The following is a 23140-nucleotide window of genomic DNA, read 5'->3' as shown; positions in this document are numbered from 1 at the left end:
GGGTACGAACCTGCCACCCTCAGTATGTGGGGCCAGTACCTTACCCAGTGAGCCAGAGGTGCTGCCCCAAGAACTTAGGTCTTTCAAATTGAGTGGGCCACTTGTACTTAAGTTTGACTCATCTATTTGGCTTCAGTAAATGAGGCAGTAATGTTCCATTGAGTGATAAATAGTTTTTGCAGTAGGCACATTTTAATGATAGAAACCAGCAAGAATCTCCTGTAGTAATAAGCAGGTCCAATGTCCTGCCCAGAGGATTACACTGAGTCTTCCTCGAGCCTGGATCCTCTCGACTGCAGGTCAGGGATGCCAGCGGGAGCAAAGCCAGCTTGGTACCAATTTCTTTTTTCTTTTTTTTTTTAGAGACACAGTCTCACTTTGTTGCCCTTGGTTGAGTGCCGTGACATCACAGCTCACAGTAACCTCTAGCTCTTGGGCTTAGGCGATTCTCTTTTTATTTTATTTTATTTTGTTTTTAGAGACAGAGTTTCTTTGTTGGCCTGGATAGAGTGCCGTGGTGTCACAGCTCACAGCAACCTCCAGCTCTTGGGCTTAGGTGATTCTCTTGCCTCAGCCTCCCAAGTAGCTGGGACTATAGGCGTCCACCCCAACTCCCAGCTATTTTTTTGTTGCAGTTTGTCTGGGGCTGGGTTTGAACCTGCCACCCTCGGTATATGGGGCCGGCACACTACTCACTGAGCCACAGGTGCCACCCTTGGTACCAATTTCGTATAGAAACTTAAGATTTTGGAGGCTTAAACTTATTATTATTTAGGAGAAAAAAAATTATAAGATTATTGTCTGTGCCATGATTGCATAGTAGTAATGGCTTAATGTTTATTCTGTTCCTTCTTTCTCCTTTCCTTCTTAAAACTGAACATTTCTTATACTGTTCTGGAGATTTGTTTTTATATTGATATTTTTAGGAAAGTAAAAATAAAATATTTAGCTTAGGAAAATAATATCTGAGCTAAGAAAAAAACTTTTGCTATTTAAGGGTGGGCTGTACCAGAAGCATTTGGGGCGTATCTTACTGTTCATAGTTTTTGTGACTGCTCAGGATGCTTTGTCTGTGACAGAGGATAAGCACATGTCAATTAAACTAGTTATTGTTTTTCTTTCTTTCTAGATATCCGTAGGAGAATTGAACTTATTCAGGATTTTGAAATGCCTACTGTGTGCACCACTATTAAAGTGTCAAAAGATGGACAGTATATTTTAGCGACTGGTAAGCATCTCTTTGTTATGATTTGTATACATTTCATAGAAGGAACTGCTGTGGTGAGAAATGTCACTTTTTTACTCTACCATTTTATTGTACAATTGAAAAAATTGCTCAGCAAACACCTATTTGTCCACTAACCTAAATTCTGCAGTAAATAGTTGGCAGTATTTGGTGTATCACATCTGTCTCTCTATCCATGCATCAGTCTGATGCATATCAGAGCAAGCTGCAGAGATCACTGTATTTGATCCCTATGTACCTCAGCAGATATATCAACTAGAGTTAAATCTTGGTCTATATTTATTTATGGATTCTTTTTTAGGTAAAGTTTATATACAAGGAAATGTGTAGGCTTTTTTTTTTTTTGTGACAGTCTCACCTGTAGCCCCAGACTAGAGTGCGATGGAGTCATAGCTCACAGCAACGTCAAACTCCTCAGCTCAAGCAGTCCTCTTGCTTCGGCCTTCCAAGTAGCTAGGACTGTAGGTATGCACCATCACAGTTGGCTAGATTTTCTGTTTTTAGTAGAGACAAGGTATTGCTCTTGCTCAGGCTGGTCTTGAACTCGTGAGCTCAAGTGATCCACCCACCTTGGCCTCCCACTGTGCTAGGATTACAGGCATGAGCCACCAAGCCCGGCCAAAATGTGTAGATCTTAAGTTTATCATTTGTTGAGTTTTGACAAACACACACTTCTGTGTAACTCAAAACCCTGTCAAGACACAGAGCGTTCCTTTCCTGTGGAAAATTCCCCATGCCCCTGGAAGGCAGTCCCTGCTGCCCCCCTTTCAGAACCAACCACTGCTCTGACTTTTTTCACCACAAACAAATTTAGCCTGTTTTAGAACTAGATATAATATTAATGCAGTCATGTACTTTGTGTTCTTTCTATGTGAGACTTTACTTGGGATTTTTATATTTGAGATTCATACATGTTATTACAGGCATCAGTAGCTTGTTCTTTTCTAATTAACAAATAGTATTTCATTCTGTGAATATTCCACGGCTTATCCATTCTCTGTTTGGTGGACACCTGGGCTCTTTTCATATATTGACTTTTATTAATGAAGCAGTATGAACATCTTGTGCAAGTTTGTTTTGTGGATATGTACTTTCATTTGTCTTTGGTAAATAAATACCTAGGAATAGAATTTCTAAGTCATAGCGTCTGTGAATGTTTAGTTTTATAGTGGTGGATTGCTTTAGCTCACAAGTTCGAAACCAGACCTTTTCCCAAAGTGGTCATATCATTTACACTTTCACCAACAGTGCCAGGAAAGCTTACTACTTTTAACGTGATTTTCTTTATAATGTACTAATATTTTTTATATTACCAAGATTTTGCATTAACAGTATTAATCATTATAAAAATCAGGAAATACAGAGACTTTTAATGTACTAAAATGCTGCATAGTATCACTCAACCATTTTTTGTTGTGATTTTGTTTCATATGTCCTGCGTGTTGTCTATGCACATTTTTTTTTTTTTTGAGAGAGAGAGTGTCACTTTGTTACCCTCAATAGAGTGCCGTGATGTCATCGCTCAGAGCAACCTTAAACTCTAGGGCTCAAGTAATTCTCTTGCCTCAGCCTCCCGAATAGATGAGATTATAGGCACCCACCACAATGCCTGACTATTTTTTAGTGATGGGGTCTTGCTCTTGCTGGGGCTAGTTTCGAACTTGCGAGCTAAAGCAATCCACCTGCACCGGCTTCCCAGAGTGCTGGGATTACAGGCGTGAACCCCTGCACCCAGCCTCCATGCATTTTTTTTTTGGCTGGTTTAATGGTATGTGTCTATATGACTTTCCCAGGCACTTTGAAAACACCTTCATTAATATAGGCCAGTTCCTATTGTGTTTTTTTGTGTTTTTTTTTTTGAGACAGAGTCTCACTTTATTGCCCCTGGTAGAGCGCTGTGGCATCACAGCTCACAGCAACCTCCAACTCCTCGGCTTAGGCAGTTCTCTTGCCTCAGCTTCCCTGGTAGCTAGAACTACAGGCACCAGAATGCCCCGGCTATTTTTTGTTGCAGTTCGGCCAGAGCCAAGTTTGAACCCGTCACCCTTGGCATATGGGGCCGGTGCCCTACCTACTGAGCCCCAGTTGCTGCCCAGCAACACAGATATTAACCATCTTTTTCATCTTTGCCATTCTGTCAGAAACTGTTTTATTGTTTTAATCTACTTTTATTAGATTATTTGTGAAGTTTATTAGTTGCTTGTATTTTCTATGACTTGCTTATTTAACTTTTTTCATTTTCCTTCTGGGATATTTAGGAGGGGCCACTTTAAATTCGTTTGCTTTGATTTGGTTGTAATTCTGGCAGTCTCAACAGAAAGTACACTCAACATATTTGCAGGTTCTTGACTATGAAAAGTATGTCTTTATGTCTTATATCATATATGAATATCTTATATATACTTTTTTTTATAGGAACATATAAACCTCGTGTCCGATGTTATGATACCTATCAATTATCCTTGAAGTTTGAAAGGTGTTTAGATTCAGAAGGTAAGAGGCTAAATCTGCATTCATGGAAATAGCTTTTATATTTGTCTTCTTTTCTGGTTTTAAAATAGGAATTAGTTTTCTATTGTTGTGAAACAAGTTACTGTGCTACAATCATGGTGGCTTAAAATGTCCACATAGTAGCTCACAGTTCTGTAGATGTTGAGTCCATGCAGGAGCTCTGCATAGAGGTAAAGTCAGGGTATGGGCCCCATTGAGATACTGAGCAAGAATCTACTTCCACACTCAGGTTGTTGACAGCATTTGGTTTGTTGTGGTTGGAGGACTGGCATCCTATTTCCTGCTATAGCTGGGGGCCACTCTTAGCTCTGGAGGCTACATGCATTTCTCATCTCATCTGTCTTGTGCTTGGAACTCTGACCCCCTTTCTGCTGTCAGCTAGAGAAAACTGCTCTCAGAGGACTCATGTGATGATAAATCTCCCTTTTGCCATATCATGTGATATAATCATGGGAGCCATGTCTCATCAATTCACAGGTTCCACCCACATCTCAGGAGCTTGGGTATACGAAGGTCAGGGTCACTGGCATCATTCTTAGAATTCTGACTGCCACTGAGGGCAGGTTAAAATGAGAAAGTTGAAGTACTTTTATCAGTTGGCCTAGTATTTGGGATTGAGGGGAAACAAGTTAGTGGAATATGTGTTCTGTGAAATTACATGCATATTCTCCTAATTTATTTCATTCTTTGTTTTTTGAAAACAGTAGAAATTCTCTGTGCCACTAGTAATTGCTGTTTTCTCTCTTTGTTTAGTAAGGAAACTATGAATGGGTAAAAAAAGTTACTGTTAATGTTTTTTTTGAGACAGAGTCTCACACTGTCGCCCTGGGTAGAGTGCCATGGCATCACAATTCACAGCAACCTCAAACCCTTGGGCATAAGTGATTGTCTTGCCTCAGCCTCCCATGTAACTGTGACTATAGGCACCCGCCACAATGCCTGGTTATTTTTTTGTTGCAGTTGTCATTGTTTAGTTGGCCCAGGCTGGGTTTAAACCCACTAGGCGTGGTGTTATGTGACTGGCGCCTTAGCCACTGTGCTACAAGTGCTGAGCCAATGTTTGAAAATCTTTAAAATTATTTTGTTTTGAACATCTCAGAAAAATAGGGGCAAAACTTAGAAACTTAGGGGCAGGCTGGCCGTAGAGGGTGCCTGGGCGTCCGCCGCCTGTGCAGCTGCCAGGTTCAGGCCTCATGGGCCTCCACCTGTTGGTGGGGATGTCTCCGCAGTGGACAGCTTTAGCGCTCCCAGTGTGGCCGAGAATCGGCACAACATTCTGAAATTTTTTGGTCATTGCAATGATCTTGATTGGAAGATAAGAAAATGTTTAGAGAAAGAATACCATGGGAAGAGGACTGACAACAGGGAGCTTGGCGATGCGATGTGGAAGAGACTTTTCGATCCTCCAGAGCAGCGGTTCTCAACCTGTGGGTCAAGACCTACAAGAACTGTATTAAAGGGTCGTGGCATTAGGAAGGTTGAGAACCACTGCTCCAGAGGGATCTGAAAAATAAGTTCGGTTTCCACCGGACGCCTTGGCTGAGAGAAGACTCTTGGTGATAGCTAAAAGAATCCTATCTTATTTGGTCTATAGAATCCTTGAATGGAAAGTGACCCGTGAGAAATTGAACCATGGAGTAATATGAAAACCCTGGATTCTGAGAGCCTTTAGTACTGTCTCTCCTCCACCAACAAACCTGACTTCTGCCGTGTTCCTTCCCTTTGTTTACAACCAGTTAACATTTGAGTAGCTTATATCTCGTAATAGAATTGTTTAGGTAAAAACACACACAAAAAAAACCTTAGAAATTCTTTATATTTTGTGAATTTGCTTTGGTTTTTTGAGAAATCTGGTTGATGTGTGTTGAGAAATTGTGAAGCTTTTAAGTTTTCATTTGGTGTTTTGGAAATAATATGGTGATTTTATTTTATTTTTTTAAAGTAACTGGGAAATTTTTAATTAATAAGCATTCAAGTGTCCTTTACATTGGTAATTGCAGTATTAAAATTGTGAAATATTAAGTATTTTTCACAGAAATGGTGAGTCTTTTTTTTTTTTCCTTCTGGGAAACACGGAGACCCAACCATGAGCATTAGTGTAGCCAGCCTGGGTCAGTAAGGTTTAGTTAATGCTGATACCTAAATGGATGTTCACATTTTGTGTCTACAATAAGGAAGATTATGAACCTATTGTATCTCTACATTTTAGCAAAAATTACATGAGCTTATTTACAAGATTATAAAACTTAGAAGTGCAAACTCATAAAAACTCTACTTTTGGATTCCAGCAACTTTGTCCTTATTTCACATAAGGGCAGAAAAGAAAAATTGGCATTGCGTATAGTTTGAATTAGAATCTTTGCATTGCTTACATTTTTATTAAAAACATTAATATTCAAATTTTTGCTACTATTTCTTGTTTTTCAGTTGTTACCTTTGAAATTCTGTCTGATGACTACTCAAAGGTATGTTCTATAGTGTTGGTTTGTACTGAGTACACCTAAGAATGAGTGAAATTTATATTTATAAGCATTTTTATGATTTTTCCCAGTGTTAAATTAAAAATGGCTGTGTAGTAAAATATGACCCACCATTTTCTATTAAAATATTTTTAGTTTGGTATATATAAGCTATGTAGTATCTTTAAAAAATAACAATGATAGAGATAGCTTTTGGCAAGTCTAATCTGAAATTTAGTTTTCCATATCATATATCAAACTTTATTTATTTTTCAAGAATTGGCAGCAGTTATCCTTTTGAGGCTGTCTTATACTTTACATTTGTGATTCTGATTATTGTATTTAACCTACATTTATTTGCCATGTTGCTTTCATTTTCTTATTTATATCTGAAAGGTAAACTAGCAATATTGTACATTTAATTTTTTGTTGTTTGTTTTTTGAGACAGATAGTCTCACTCTGTTGCCCATGTTGTAATGCAATGGCATCATAATAGCTCACTGCATTTGTCCTCTAACTTCTTGGCTTCAGTGATCCTCCTGTCTCAATTTCCCAAGTGGCTGGGACTATAGGCATGAGCCATAATGCCCAGCTCATCTCCAGATCTCCCTCCGTCCCTCCCTCCCTTCCTTCATTTTTACTATGATACCTAGGCTGCTTTCAAATTTTTGGCCTCAGTCCATCCTCCCACCTCAGCTTCTCAGTGTTAGAATTACCGCCATGACCCACTGCACTTGGCCTGTTCTGTTGTCTTAATCCTGCTAAGGGTTGTGGCATATTTTGAAACAGTTCAAAGTATAGCTAAAATATATACGTTTCTTTTTTTGTGTCATTAGTTCATTTTTCAACTTTTATGACTTTTTTTTTAGAGATAGAGTCTCACTTTGTTACCCTTGGTAGAGCGCCGTGCTGTCATAGCTCACAGCAACCTCCAGGTCTTGGGCTTAGGCAATTCTCTTGCCTCAGCCTCCCAAGTAACTGGGACTACAGGCGCCCGCCACCGACTCCAGTGCCTGGCTGTTTTTTTTTTGGTGCAGTTTGGTAGGGGCTAGATTCGAACCTACCACCCTCGATTCATGGGGCTGGCACTGGCACCTAACTCTCTGAGCCACGGGCGCTGCTTATATGACTGTTTTCAATAGTAAAATTGTTGGTTAAGTCCTTATTCAGTTTAATCTGGAAAATTTTTAGTAATGTTGTATATTTTAAAGGAGAATTGAATTTTCTTAGATAACATGCCTTTATATGCTATCTCCAGTTTGGAAAGCATAGATTACAGTTTATCCTTTTGCCTATATTAGTCATTTATCATGTGTTTGGGGACATGTAATTTTAGAGTGTATTATCCCTAAATATTGATAAATTTGCCTTTATGTATCATCTGTAGATTTTAAAGATACTTTTACAGTGCATTAAAGTTAAATTTATGTGTTCACATATTCATAGAGGTGGGGACTGAGTATGTTGCCCAGGCTGTTCTCAAACTCCTGGGCTCAAGTGATGTGAGAATCCTCTCACATCAGGCTTCTGAGTAGCTGGGACTACAAGCATGTGCTACTGTGCCTGGCTTAAAGTTAAATTTATATAAGTTTTATCAAACCCTGTATAATGTGGGATTATTAATTTATTTTTTTCTTTTGAAACAGAGTCTCAAGCTGTTGCCTTGGGTAGAGTGCCATGGCATTACAGCTCATAGCAACTGACAGCTCTGAGGCTTAACCAATTGTCTTTCCTCAGCCTCCCAAGTAGCTGGGACTACAGGCACTCACCACAGTGCCTGGCTGTTTTTTGGTTGTAGTTGTCATTGTTGTTTGGCAGGCCCGGGCTGGATTTGAACCTGCCAGCTCTGATGTATGTGGCTGACGCCTTAGCTATTGAGCTACAGGCGCTGAGCCTAACATAGGGTTATTAAAATGTGTTCCTAAGTGAAATAGGAAGTTTCTCTTTGAGGTTACTATATAGCTTTATGTTGTGAAATGTTGGTGCCAGGTAAATGAAAGGTTTGTTTTAAGTCTTCAAGTTAGAAGATAAGGTTTGGAGAAAAGCTGTCAGGATACAAGGAGGTGTTAGGTAGGGAACTCAAGGACAGTTTTGATTCTTAATCGCAGTGCAAAACGTGTGTTGGGAGAAAGTGAGGGTGACAGAAATCAGAGTTTTTCTTGCTTTGCTAGTTTTGGTGATGATGAAATAGACCTAGAAACCTAAACAAATTAATTTCTTGTTTTGTTTTCAGATTGTCTTCTTACATAATGATAGATACATTGAATTTCATTCACAATCAGGTTTTTACTACAAAACCAGAATACCAAAGTTCGGGAGAGATTTCTCTTACCACTATCCATCCTGTGACTTGTACTTTGTTGGTGCGAGGTATTGGATCTAAATACTTTTTGCTTTCTCCTTTCCACCTCCTAAAACAACCAACTTCTATTATTAAATGTCTTGTGCATTTTGTGTATTTAGATAGCTTGCTTTCATAAAGAAATAAGTGGCTATTACTAAAAAAAAACCTTAGAAAACAAGGGATAAGCCACATTTCCTATTTTATATTAATACATGTTGATATATTTTATTTATAATGCTGTTATTATAATATACCGTTTTAACACTTGTTTAATAAAATCTTTTCTTTTTTTTTTTCTTTTTTAATTGCAGTTTGGCCAGGGCTGGGTTGGAACCCGCCACCCTCAGTATATGGGGCCGGCACCCTACTCACTGAGCCACAGGTGCCACCCAATAAAATCTTTTCTAATGTTAAAAGGAATACACAATAGTTACACGTCACAGTGGTTAAATCAGGAAACACTGATGGGAAATGTGTAAGCCTGTTCTGTAGTACAGCCCAGTTGCCATAATATATGAGACATAACATTGTTTTACTTTCCTCTTATTTCCTAGATTTCTGTGTACATCCTGTAACTTGTATCTCCTGCTTTAAATTAGTTCAATATTAGTGATTAATTTCTATCTGGATCACTTTGTGATTATGGACTCCAGTTAAAAAACTGGGGGAAAGGGTGGCACCTGTAGCTCAGTGAGTAGGACGCCAGCCCCATGTACCGAGGGTGGTGGATTCAAACTCAGCCCTGGCCAAACTGCAACAAAAAAATAGCTGGGCACTGTGGCGGGCGCCTGTAGTCCCAGCTACTTGGGAGGCTGAGGCAAGAGAATCGCCTAGGCCCAAGAGCTAGAGGTTGCTGTGATGCCACAGCACTCTACTAGGGGCAACAAAATGAGACTCTGTCTCTAAAAAAAAAAAAGAAAGAAAGAAAAACTGGAAGAAGGCTAAAATAATCCCTGCCTTTAAACTGCTTGAAGAGTATCAGTCCTAAGTGATTGACTCATGCAGGAATTTCATCTTTGGCTTCTGTTAGCATGGTGCTCTAAATCTGGAGACGTAGATAACATAGTAGGATAAAATTGTTGGAGATGTCAGTTTCTTAGCCCAATTGCATGGTATTTTAAAACTTCTTTATTCTTAAGTGCTACCTTTTTATGATTATAAAAATAATACATATCCATTTTAGGAAACTGGGAAAATATAGAAAAGCATAAAGAAGGAAAAACGTCCATAATTATGTCACCCAAAGAGAATCTGTATTAGTATTTTGCTGGACTTCCTTCCAGTCTTTTACCTTAGACGCGTACGCATGTGTAGCTACATATGCTTGGGATCTCTCACTCTCCATGCTGTTTGGGAAGATTATTATGTTTAGTGACTTCATAGTATTTCCTTGGCACATCAGGACTATGAGCCACATGCTTGAATTAGCCCTTGGTGTTTTTCATTTGCAAAATAGTGAGAGAGTATCTGCGTGTCTTCTTTTTCCATAGAATTTGGGTTGACCATTTACTTAGAAATCACAAATATTTAAAAGGACAAGTATTTTTTAGGTTCATAAAGAGAAGTAATATCTTATAAGTGGTATTTGTATCTGTTTCTAAAATTTACATTTATTTAAAGAAAATTTCATTGTAATATACCAGATTTTTTTTTTTTTTTTGAGACAGAGTCTCACTATGTCACCCTTGGTAGAATGCTGTGGCATCATAGCTCACAGCAACCTCAAACTCTTGGGCTTAAGTGATTCTCTTGCCTCAGCCTCCCAAGTAGCTGGGACTATAGGCACCCGCCACAGTGCCTAGCTATTTTTTTATTGCAGTTGCCATTGTTGTTATAGCTGGCCCGGGCTGGGTTTGAATCTGCCAACCTCGGTGCATGTGGCTAGTGTTGTAAGCACTGCTATGGGCGCTGAGCCATAATATAACAGATTTTTTTTTCTTTCTTTCTTTTTCTTTTTTGAGACAAAGAGTCTTACTCTGTTGCCCAGGCTAGCATGCTATGGTGGCGTCAGCCTAGCTCACTGCAACCTCCAACTCCTGGGCTCAAATGATCCTCCTGCCTCAGCTTCCTGAATTGGTGGGACTAAAGGCATACACCACAGAGCCCAGCTACTTTTTTATATTTTTAGTAGAGATAGGTCTCACTGTCCAGGCTGCTCTGAAGTTTCTGACCTCAAACCATCCTCCCACCTTGGCTTCCCAGAGTGCTAGGATTACAGATTATAGAGGCATGAGCAATCTTACCTGGACAGTTTACCAAAATTTTAATTTTCTTTATTACTTTTCAGTTCTGAAGTTTATAGGTTGAATTTGGAACAAGGACGATACCTGAATCCTCTACAAACTGATGCTGCGTGAGTATTGCTGTATTTATTTTGACCAGGAGATGGAGCCAGATCCTCAATTTGTTATGTATTTATATTGCATTTAAGCAGAACTCTAGAAAACTTACAGTATCTTCACATACATTATTGAATAATAAAAAGTTAGCTGCATAATTTTCTGTTTATAGTAACAGCTATTATTTATTGAGCATCTTCTGTATTCTCTAGGGGTGTCCAGCCTGCTGCCTGCAGGCCTCATGCAGATCATTCAAGGACTGTTGCTTATCTGTAATACTTGTCTGTAGTACTGGGTATCATGAAAGTATGCGTGAACATTTCCTTTTGTTTGTCAGCTTTTGGTAGTGTTGGAGTTTTAATGGATGGCCCAACACAACTCTCAGTATTCTAATGTGTAGCAGAAAAGAGAAAAGTTTGCTAGACACTGCTAAAAGTCTGCTAGACACTGTTAAACATTTGCAGTCTTGTTCATTTAATCCTCACAACAGCTCCACGAGGTAGGTGAAATATTCTTTTATAGAAAAAGAAGATGAGACTTACTTCAGCTATTCAGCTCAAACTTACCACATCTCAAGATGGCCATAACTATGGCCTGCGTTCCTTTAAAGAATGTTTCCTTACTTTGGAAGACAACGTATTGAAAAAATACACTGTTCCTTTCTTCTCATGGTGGTGGAGTAGTATTTTAGAAGGAAGTCCTTCCTGGTTTGTCACTTAGCAGGTAGAGTGTCACCCTGGGGAGCAGAAACTCCGGGGACTGTGAGCCACATGCTTAAATTAGCCCTTGGTGTTTTTCATTTGCAATATGGTGAGAGAGTATCTGTTTGTCTTCTTTTTCCAGAGAATTTGGGTTGACAGTTTACTTAGACAGTTTATTTAATATCCCATTCCTGAAGTAGATGCTAACTAATACTTTCTCCCTTATTGCTTTGCTATACCAGGGAGAATAACGTTTGTGACATAAATTCAGTCCATGGTTTGTTTGCCACAGGAACAGTAGAGGTATGCATACACTGACTTTTTAAAAGATTATTTGTTTTACATTTGATAAAGGAGTTTCTATTTTGAGATATGCTTGCTTGATTCCTTAGAGCAGGATGATAATGAAGCGATAGTCTGGTTTACTTTTTGTTTGGAACATTTATCTGTCCACACAAAGCACTGACCATCCCACTCCTGCACTGCCCACTGTACATCAGAGCTGGCGTCCATTCACACTGACCTTGGGAGCTAGTTGGGAAGATTATGCCAGTAAACCTAGTACTCTGGGAGGCCGAGGCAGGTGGTTTGCATGAGCTGAGGGGTTTGAGACCAGCCTGAGGCAGAGCAAGACCCTGTCTCTAAAAATAGCCTGGCATTGTGGTGGGTGTCTATAGTCCCAGTTACTTGGGAGACTGAGGCAAGAGAATTGCTTGAGCCCAAGAATTTGAGGTTGCTGTGAGCTGTGACATCACGGCACTCTAGCAAGGGCAACAAAGTGAGATTCTGCCTCCAAAAAATAAATAAATAAAAATAAAAATTTCTAGTAGCAGCTTTTATTTATAATTATTCTTCATTTGTGTAGGGTCGAGTAGAGTGCTGGGATCCAAGAACTCGTAGTAGAGTTGGCCTGTTAGACTGCGCATTGAGTAGTGTCACAGCAGATTCAGAGTAAGTAGATATTGTTCATCTATTTTTTAAAGCATTTTTTTTTCTGGGGCTAGGTTTGAACCCGCCACTTCTGGTATATGGGGCCAGCGCCCTACTCCTTTGAGCTATAGGTGCTGCCCCTGTTCATCTAGTTTTTGGGGAGAGAGGTGTCTCGCTCTGTCTCCTGGGCTGGAATGCTGTGGCGCCATCATAACTCACTGCAACCTCCAAACTCCTGGGCCCAAGCAGTCCTCCTGCCTTAGGCACCCAAGTTATCTGGGACTGTAGAAGTGTGCCACCACACTTGGCTAAGTTTGTCAACCTTTAATTTAAGTGACTGTATCTATCACTACTCAGTTAAAATAAAGATGAAACCCAGATTTATATCTGAAGTTGTACTTTCTGTGATTATTTTACAGAAAAATCTGTAGAAGTTCACTAGTTGGTAAGCCAGGTAGAATTTTTTCTAAAGTACTGTACAGAATGCCTTATTTCTTCACCTAGAATGGGATATTGGTGAGACAACTGTACTGCAGGAATTTACATTCCAGTTTTGTAGGATCTAGTGGTAGAACTAGGAGTCCACCACTCCAGTTAACAGGCAGAAGAGTGTGTCTTGAATTTGTAAGGTGGACTGAAACAAGTGTTTTTGATCTTTTCTTATTCTTGTTTCTTATTGTTATTCTTTTCTTATTCTTGTTTTCTTTTTCTTAATCTTGTTTTTAATTCTTACATTTAAAACAATTAGAAGAATAATACATAGTGGAAATATGAAAACCTCTAAGACAAAATAGAGGCTTGAATTGAGAAATTAAAGTCCCCCGTCTCTTCCTCGTCACCAGCGTGGTTATGATTTCACAGTTTGGTGCGCGTCCTTCAGATATTTTTCTGTACTTGTGCTGACACGTACACAGCATATCACTCCTTTAGTCAAGTCCTTGCCATGCAATTGTGTGTTGCAATCAGTTCTGGAATGTCTTTCCTGTGGGCTCTTGACATTCATAGTACTGTGATTTTATTGGTACATACGTATTCATTGCAGTTGGTCATTGTCATATCATAGACGAGATGGGATGTTTAATGGTTAACAGAGGAACTGTAAACCTTCTTTGATGAATTATCGCACAATTTTATGTGGCTTGTATTTTTCTGGGGGAGGGAGGAATTCATAGTTCTATCTTTTAAAAAACAGTTTATGTGAAGCATCCTTGACCTAGAAAAAACATTAACAATCACTTAAATTAGAAAGATGTCTTCGTCTAATAAATATACATTTCTCTCTGTGTAAGTAAAGAATAAATATGCTTTTTTTCATTTTTTAATCATGACATTTGAAGTTAAGAGAGGACCAATTTTTTTCCTGATTTTTACCCAAGTATTTCTTTTTTTTCTTTTTGGAGACAAGGTCTTGCTCTGTCACCCAGCTAGAGTACGATGGTGTGATTATAGCTCACTGTAACTTCAAACTCCAGGGCTTCAGCAATCCTCCTGGCTCAGCCTCCTAAGTAGGTAGGACTACAGGAATGTGCCACTACTCCTGGCTAATTTTTTAAATTCTTTTTTGTAAAAACAGGGTCTGGCTAAGTTGTTTAGGCTGATCTTAAACTCTTAGGCTAAAGCAATCCTCCTGCCCTGGCCTCCCAAAGTGCTGGGATTCTGGGTATGAGCCATTGTGCCTGGCCTCTTACTGAATTTTATCAAAGTAATGCTAACAAACAACTTTATTAGTCATGGTAGTATATTAAACAATTTTATTAAAGTAATGCTAACAAACAACTTTATTAGTCATGGTAGTATATTAAACAGTTTTATTAAAGTAATGCTAACAATCAATTTTATTAGTCGTGGTAGTATATTAAACAATTTTAAATTGGAAAATTTGCTTGTTCTACATTTGCTAACAGAGTAATCCAATGGAAAAGGCATATCAGTTTCATAATGACATGAAAGAAAACAAATCAGAAACCTGTTTATTTTTATTGTAGAAAGTAAGAAATCAGTTGTAAGTAGAAGATAGTTATCCACTCCCTAGGAAGCACAGAGGCTTTTTTCACTCTTTAACATGTCTTTAAATTAAAATGGACATGGGTCTGGCATAAGGTCTGCCATTTTCTCATCTTAGTAGAGTCATTGGAGAGAGCGTGCTGGTAGGAGTCATTTGCGATGTATCTTAAGGCTATTTCTACTTTAAATTTAGTTACTGTGCTAGAAGTAACATTGTAGCAAATTTAGGGAAGAAATGTGAAAAAATAATTTGAATTGTGGTCTTTAGAAACTTGGACTTTTATTCTATTTATTTATTAAAAATAGGATATTGGTTCACAAACATTTTTTAGTGGCTCTTTTGTCCATAGAGGTGGGGCACTTTTCAGCTCTCATGATTATTTTAATTTTTTTAAAAATAACTTTGTTATTATTGGAGACAGAGTCTCACTTTGTTGCCCTGGGTAGAGTGCTGTGGCATCACAGCTCACAGCAACCTCCAGCTCTTGGGCTTAAGTGATTCTCTTGCCTCAGCCTCCTGAGTAGCTGGGACTATAGGCACCCACCACAGTGCCCAGCTATTTTTTGTTGCAGGTTGGCTGGGGCCGGGTTTGAACCTGCCACCCTCGGTATAAGGGGCTGGCATTCTACTCACTGAGCCACAGGTGCTGCCCTATAACTTTATTATTTTGAAATGATGATTTAATACTTAGTATAAAAAAGATGCTAAGCAGTGCTTATTTCGGCAGCACATGTACTAAAATTGGAACAATACAGAGAAGATTAGCATGACTCCTGCACAAAGATGACACGCAAATTTGTGAATCATTCCATATTTTTTAGATTTTTTAGCGGGGCATTGTGGTGGGCACCTATAGTCCCAGCTACTTGGGAGGCTGAGGCAAGAGAATCACCTAAGCCTAAGAGGTGGAGGTTGCTGTGAGCTGTGATGTCACGGCACTCTACCAAGGGTGACAAAATGAGACTCTGTCTCTTAAAAAAGAAAAAAAGGAAATATGCTGAACAGTGTTAGAAATATAAAAAAGAGTAAACATGTCCTCTGTATATAAAAAGAAAGTATAATTTAACCAGGTCCCTATCAGTGCACAGAGGAGTTGTACTTTTCACTATTAGACATCCATTTATAATTTTATGATTATATCCTGAGAAAAACATTTTAGCACCTGAATTTCTGGGTTAAACAGCATACATGATTTTAAGGTTTTTGGTATGTTGCTAAATTGCCGTGCAGAAAACATAGTATGAATTTAAATGTCTCCCCGCAGACTTAGCGTGCACATCCTTGCTCTCCTCAGCCCAGCCATCCATTGCAGCATGGTTAATAACGTAAAAGTCAAGGCAGGGTGTGACAGCTCACAACTCTAGTCCCTGCTGTTTGGAGACTGAAGCTAGAGGATTGCTTGACTCAGGAGCTCGAGGTTGCAGTGGGCTATGATCATGCCACTACATTTTGGACAGAGTAGGACCTTGTTTCTAAAATAAATACATACCTACAGACATGATGGGTAGTTTAAAAAAAAAAGAAATTAAAAAATAACAATATTAAAGTGGCCTGGATGTGGCGGCTTGCACCTATAATCCCAGCTACCCAGGAGGCTGAGATGGGAGGATCCCTTGAGGCCATGAGTTCAAGAACAGCCTAGGCAACATAACAAGACCCCTATCTCTAAAAAACAATAATAATATTAAAGTGTTAGAGCCTGCAGATACTGTTTAATTAAGCTTAGTAGATATAGTAGCTGACAGAGAGTACTTTCTATTGGCCAGGCACTATTCTTAGTTCTTTATGTATATTAATTTATTTAATGCAACAACCCTTTACTATAGGTGTTGCTATTGTATTATACAAGGTTGGACAATTAAGTTCAGGAAGGCCGACTCCAATGCCTATTAGAGGAATTCCAATTCCCTTTAGAGGAATTTTGGAACTCTTTTTTTAAGGACTGGCCGTCAGAGCTGTCATTGTACAAAAATCTGACAATTAAGTTTATGAATTTGTTATAGAAAAAGTGTTTTGAAGGGTAGAGTAGGTGCTGGCATTGGTATGTAGCTTCCTAAGGGAAGCACTTTGAAGGTGACTGTAGTGATAATAAGCAGTGAGGTATGTAGCACTTTTTTCTGGGATGAGTTCACAAACTTAATTGTTTGGCCTTATATTTTACAGATAAAACCCTGTCCATTAATGGCATACATACTATTTAGCCTTTAAGAATTATATTGCAGAAGCATATTTATTACCAGGGAAGGCTATCCCAAATATGTCTTCTGCCCACTACCACCACTACCACCACTTCATCCCCTCTGCAAATATGCCTTTGAGTGGAATAGCAAATCATACAGTTCCCTATAAAGTTTTATCACATTTTAGTAAGAAAAACAATAAACATGTAAGCATAGTTGTAGGAAAAAGTAAGAATACATACCAGACTGTTAAATGTAGTTTTTTCTTACTAATTTCGTTTCAGGTGATTTTACTTGTTACTTTTTATGTTCAGCTTTCTTTTCTTTTTTTTCCTCTAACAGTCTTTTTTTTTTTTTAGACAGACAGGTCACAGCAACCTCCAGCTCTTGGGCTTAGGTGATTCTTTTGCCTCAGCCTCCCAAGTAGCTGGGACTACAGGTACCTGCTACAACACCCGCTATTTTTTTGTTGCAGTTTGACTGGGGCCGGGTTTGAACCTACCACCCTCGGTATATGGGACCAGCGCCCTACCCAGTGAGCCATAGGAGCCACCCCTCTAACAGTCTTATAAGTTGTCATTTCTGTTATTTGACAAAGTTCTGGAACAGTGGTTCTCAACCTTCCTAATGCTGTGACCCTTTAATACAGTTCCTCATGTTGTGGTGACCCCCAAGCATAAAATTGTGTTCATTACTATTTCATAACTGTAGTTTTGCTACTGTTATGAATTGTAATGTAAATATCTGATATGCAGGATGGTCTTAGGCGACCTCTGTGAAAGGGTCATTTGACCCCCAAAGGGGTTGCGACCCATAGATTGAGAACCACTATTCTGGAAGTTGGGGCCGATGTAATATGAAAGTGAAATAGTGTAACGTACCTATTTGTAGGGCAAGCAAGCTGTCATTTGCAGATGACAAATGATTGCCTGAGAAACTCAGCAGAATCAACTGTAAACCTGTGAGAATTAATGCGAGAGTTAAATAAATGGGTCACCAAAGGTGTAAAAGTCAGTGGCTTTTATATTTATTAGCAATATCCAGTTAGATACAATAAAAAAAGTTTCATTTATAATAACAAAAATTATAAAATACTGAGGGATAAACTTAATAGTTACCTATATGAAGAAAATGATAATTTTATTAAGAAACAAAGTCTTAATAAATGGAAAAAGTATGTCACCATACTAAAAAATGATCCTAAAGTTCATTTTGAAGATTAAATGACTAAAAGTGATGTGGATATGAGGTCTTAAGGTTTAGAATGGATCTTAAGTGTAGTTACAGGTTGAGGCTTTAGGGGGCAGAAGAGACCTGATGATGCCAATAGCCGGACTGTAGGCCATCTGGGCTGAGCTTCAGTGCTCCTTCCTTTGGAGACCTTTGCTCTTGGTGCTGATGCTCTTGGCTGGTGGGTGAGGAGCATATTCTAATGTCATGGCCATAGCATTTGTTGTGCCTTTGATACTTTGAGAGATTCTAGGGTCCTTTTTTGGAGATTTATCTTTTATTTTAGCTGGTAATGGAAAAAAATGGAAATAAGTATACCCATTCCTTATCCTGGCTTAATTGACATGGAAGATAAAGGTAGACTACATTTAGATACATGTATAAAGCATATTTTAAAGTTTTGATAATGAAAGTTTGGATATAATTACCTTTTAAACAGATGTCGAGAAATCAGATTTCTCCCATTAGATTTGAAGTGGCTATTAGTAATGAACTCGTTACTTGAAAGGGGTTTGGTCATATATTCATGGAACATGAATATTTTACTTTCCAGGATAAACAGTTTACCAACAATCTCTGCTTTGAAATTTAATGGTGCCTTGACCATGGCAGTTGGAACATCTACAGGGCAGGTAAGTATGGTTAACTTGGAAACTTCATGTGTAAGTTGCCATTTCAGAGGCATTTATGTGTTGTGAGAACCATACGGAGAAAACAGAAAGTGAAGGCCGGGCACAGTGGCTCAAGCCTATAATCCCAGCACTCTGGGAGGCCAAGGTGGATGGGTTGTCTGAGCTCATGGGTTGGAGACCAGCCAGAGCTAGAGTGAGACCCCATCTCTAGAAATAGCCAAGCATTGTGGTGGGCACCTGTAGTCCCAGCTACTTGGGAGGCTGAGGCAAGAGAATAGCTTGAGCCCAAGAGTTTGAAATTGTGATGAACTATGATGCCAAGGTACTCACCCAGGGCAACGAAGTGAAACTCTGTCTCCAACCAAACACACAAAACAGAAAGTGAGGCATTATGGTTTGGGTTAGAGTGGAGAGGGGACTCCAGAGTGCTGGATTCTTCTAGCACCTTGATAAATCTGACTCTTGCCTTAGTCTTGGTCTGAAGTGCTTTGGAGCTGAAGCTACAGTGAGGGTAGGCTTCAAGTGGGCTGTCAAGAGTGGTTTGGAATGTTTTTCTTGTGTATGAAACAGAATTCTGCCAGACTCCTACTCTTGGAGATTCACAGTGGGTTTCAGTGCATGTTGAAGGCTCTGAGGAATTCCTGTGGACAAGAAATGTGTTCATTTTCAAAATTTATGTATTTGAGGAGCATTTTTTTTTCTTGAGACAGAGTCTCACTTTGTTGCCTTTGGTAGAGCGCCATGGCATCTTAGCTCACAGCAACCTCAGTCTCGTGGGCTGAAGTGATTTTCTTGCCTCAGCCTCCTGAATAACTAGGACTATAGCTGTCTGCCACAATGCCAGGCTATTTTTAGAGGTGGGGTCTTACCCAGGCTGGTCTCAGACCCATGAGCTCAGGCAATCCACCTTCCTCAGCCTCCCAAAGTACTGGGATTACAGACGTGGGCTGAAGTGATTTTCTTGCCTCAGCCTCCGGAATAACTAGGACTATAGCTGTCTGCCTCAATGCCAGGCTATTTTTAGAGGTGGGGTATTGGCCCAGGCTGGTCTCAGACACATGAGGTCAGGTAATCCACCTTCCTCAGCCTCCCAGAGTACTGGGATTACAGGCGTGAGCCACTGCACCTGGTCATGAGGAGCCTTTTTTGACATACCACCATTACTCACACCCCAGGCAGAATGTACCGTAGCATTGCTGTCCTAGGAGTACTTCTTCCTTCCCTCCTTTCCTTCAAGGCAGAGCCCACACACTTCTTGGTTAGTCCCACCCCTGCAAGACGTCTAAAACTCTGCCTCTGTTGTCATTTACTACATCTGTCACCAGTGACAGGAGCCGAGGAGATTCTCTCTTCTCCTGAGGTATCACAGCCTTGCTGCCACATTTTGTCCGGAACCTACCAGCACTGTTCTTCATTGTGCCTTTCATTCGCTGCTGTGGATAGTGCCTGCTGTATAGGACACCCTCGGAAGTCACAAATGAAACAAATTCTCAGGGGCTTTCCTTTTGTTCTTTTCTTAGTATAGCTCAGAAGTTCTCAGACTTAGTGTGCTGAAAAATTACTCTTAGGGCTCTGCGCCTATAGCTTAAGTGGCTAAGGCATCAGCCCCGTACACCGGAGCTGACGGGTTTGAATCCAGCCCGGCCTGCCAAACAACAATGACAGCTACCGTGTTTCCCCAAAAATAAGACCTACCCAAAAAATAACGCCCTAGCAGGATTTCCATGCATTTGTTGAATACAAGCCCTACCCCAATAATAAGACCTAGTGATGAGCACAGAGCAGTAAGGAAGACTGGAATACCTTTTATCTGCCATAGTTCCTTTCTCCGAGCCATTTGCACTTGCACAGGTGCACGAGCGGCAACCACATCACTCCTTTCTCCTAGCCGTTCATGCATGTGCAGGTGTGCTTATGGTAATGGCTGTGCCAGGCATCCTATTGCGCATGTGTGAAAGCTAGGGGAAAAGGAGTTCACGCATCACTAGCGCCAGCCCCACCACCAACGTCAGCTCCCCTGTCAGGTTCCGGCCATCCTGTGCACACTGAGGCTTCAGGTGGAGATGGAGACATAGAGACTGGAGGTCGCCTCAGTGAAAGTCTCCTTAGTGAAATGAGGAGCAGGACACTCCGCTTTTTTACCATATTGTGTGTCCCCAGGGGGAAGAAGGAAAGCTGTAGCTGCTGTTTTACTCAGCACCAGTCCAGCAAGTCTGTGAGCCTCTCTCACCCCACAGAGACACCAGTAAAGCTGCTGCTCCCCAGCACCCACCAGCAACAGTCTGTGGGCCTCTCACCCTCCCCCTCCCCCTCCCCCCAAACACCAGGGGATAGTGGAAAAGCTTCAGCAAGCAGCCTGCTACTGAGCCCAGAGAGATCATCCCAGCTCCACTGTGCAGATTGGACCCAGTGCTCGCTGGATCCCAAATACGGTGAATAATTCAGCCCTTACACATCAGCTTTGCTGGCCTATCTCTGCTTTTCCTGAGTATCTGTACCCCCAGACAAGATGAGTGCAAAAAGAAAGAGCTATTCTTTTGAGTACAAGAAAAGAATTGTTGAGGACTCCCAGGGCAAGAATCTTACGGCTTTCTGCAAAGAGAAGAAGTTGGATATCCAAATGGTCTGAAAATGGCGGGCAGAATATGAGAACCTCAGTCTACATGTGGACAGAGGAAATCCTAAGAAGCTCAAGTGTGGTTCAGGTTGGCAACCTTTATTTCCTGAGCTGGAAAACATAATCTGTGAATGGATTGCTGACGGGAGAGCAAAGGCTTTGGTTGTGCACAGGGCTGACATTTAAGCATTTGCCCTTGTAAAGGCCCCACAGTTTGAAATATCCCCAGAATTCAAAACATCACAACACTGGCGGGATGGCTTCCTTCAGCGATATGAACTGTCTCTAAGAAAATCAACAACACTGTCTAAGTTGGAAGATGCAGAAGTTATTAAGCGAGCACTTGCATTCAAGTCCTTTGTTGATGGCATCGACTTTTCTAAATACCAACCTTGCAGCATGATTGCTATGGAGGAAACTGCAGTGTTAATGGGTCAAGGAGCCCAAACAACAATTGAACAGAGGGGTGCCTCCTCAATCTACATTCCCTCCACTGGTCACAGAAGTTCACATGTTACCTGTATTTTGGCCATTCATCTAGATGGAAAGAAAGCTACACCTCTTATCGTCACTAAGGGCAAGAAAGATAAGGTTGAACACATTTCCAGCATTTATGTTCTTGAAACAGAAAAAGCCTGGTGCACACAAACAGTTATAAGGAAGTGGCTTGATTTAATGCTGCCACTTGTTTTGCGAGGTGACCAAAGAGGTCTGCTAGTCTGGGATTCAGCCAGCACTCACCCTGCTAAAGACATGAAGAACTTCCTTGCAGAGAGAAAAATAGATCAAATAATGATTCCCACAGGAATGACTGCCTGTCTGCAGACTCTTGATATTGCAGTAAACAAGCCATTCAAAGACCATTTGCGCATGGAAATTAACGACTACATTGAAAATAGAATGACAAGAAATCAGCGCGGAAACTTTGTGAAGCCTAGCCTGCAAGAGGTTGTGATTTGGGTGAAGAATTCATGGAATAAAATCACTGACAGTGTTCTTACCAGTGCACTCCAAGCAGGTTACATGGATAAGAGCTGCTCATTTAATGAGAACTCTGTTGCTTGACATGAAAGATTGGGGCCAATGGTTCTAAACGAAATGAAGTCTCAAGAAATTCAGGATGGAATTCCGGGTCTGGAGAGTTATGATGATGTTCCAGAAGGAGATGATTTAACTGTATTTGAATAAATGTAGATTGTTGTATTATACTTAATAAAAATAAGACATCCCCTGAAAATAAGCCCTAGTGTGTCTTCTTGAGAAAAAATAAATATAAGACAGTGTCTTATTTTGGGGGAAACACGGTACAACCAAAAAAGCCAGGCATTGTGGTGGGCACCATGTAGTCCTAGTTACTTGGGAGGTTGAGGCAAGAGAATCGCTTGAGCCCAGGAATTGGAGGTTGCTGTGAGCTGTGATGCCACAGCACTCTACCCAGGGTAACAGCAATTACTCTTAGGTTGAATTCATAAAAATTTATACTCTAAGGGCAATTTAAGAGATTTTTCTAGAGTATGTCTGGCTTTAGAATCTTAGCACCCTGAGTGAGGGTATTCATTGTGTTCATAAAGAAGCAATGAAGCAAATGGCCACCATTATTCTAAATTTTAAATGTTCTTTTTTAAAGATAAAGTGTTTGCCAATAACTTGTTTTTTTCTTTTAGGTTTTATTATATGATCTTCGATCTGATAAGCCATTGCTAGTTAAGGATCACCAGTATGGGCTGCCCATTAAGTCAGTTCATTTCCAGGATTCACTAGATTTGATTTTGTCTGCAGACTCTCGAATTATCAAAATGTGGAATAAGAACTCAGTACGTACTTTTTGTTGAAATTATTTCATTCTTTATTTGAATATGTTCCTAATGTGCCTTTTTGTATTTCTTTTTATTATTTCACATGGGTTGTGGGCACAAAGCAGTCCTCCTTAATAAAGTTGACAATG

General features: G+C 40.0%; 1 protein-coding gene, 1 non-coding gene and 1 pseudogene across 3 annotated transcripts in view; all 3 read left to right on the top strand.

Moving 5' to 3' along the window:
* NOL10 (nucleolar protein 10) overlaps nt 1-23140 on the top strand; it is a 104035-nt gene that overhangs the window by 7960 nt on the left and 72935 nt on the right. Inside the window, exons 3-11 of one of the 2 annotated variants that reach the window (XM_003787389.3) lie at nt 1130-1228; nt 3662-3739; nt 6185-6222; nt 8451-8587; nt 10849-10914; nt 11844-11904; nt 12467-12552; nt 18500-18578; nt 22860-23009. In XM_003787389.3, coding sequence (XP_003787437.1) covers nt 1130-1228; nt 3662-3739; nt 6185-6222; nt 8451-8587; nt 10849-10914; nt 11844-11904; nt 12467-12552; nt 18500-18578; nt 22860-23009 — 794 coding nt within the window. The remainder of the gene's footprint in view (nt 1-1129; nt 1229-3661; nt 3740-6184; nt 6223-8450; nt 8588-10848; nt 10915-11843; nt 11905-12466; nt 12553-18499; nt 18579-22859; nt 23010-23140) is intronic. The other variant, XM_023511874.1, reaches the window with a different exon arrangement.
* LOC111724351 lies at nt 4525-5980 on the top strand (annotated as a pseudogene).
* LOC111724374 lies at nt 15248-15354 on the top strand. The gene has a single exon (XR_002772676.1). It is a non-coding gene; the product is annotated as a U6 spliceosomal RNA (small nuclear RNA).

Source organism: Otolemur garnettii, unplaced genomic scaffold, assembly GCF_000181295.1.
Source record: "Otolemur garnettii isolate 467f Iridium unplaced genomic scaffold, OtoGar3 scaffold00022, whole genome shotgun sequence".
In the NCBI taxonomy this organism is placed as follows: Eukaryota; Metazoa; Chordata; class Mammalia; order Primates; family Galagidae; genus Otolemur; species Otolemur garnettii.
The sequence above is the reverse complement of the archived record's forward strand: the minus strand, read 5'-3'. Positions and strand labels throughout refer to the sequence as shown.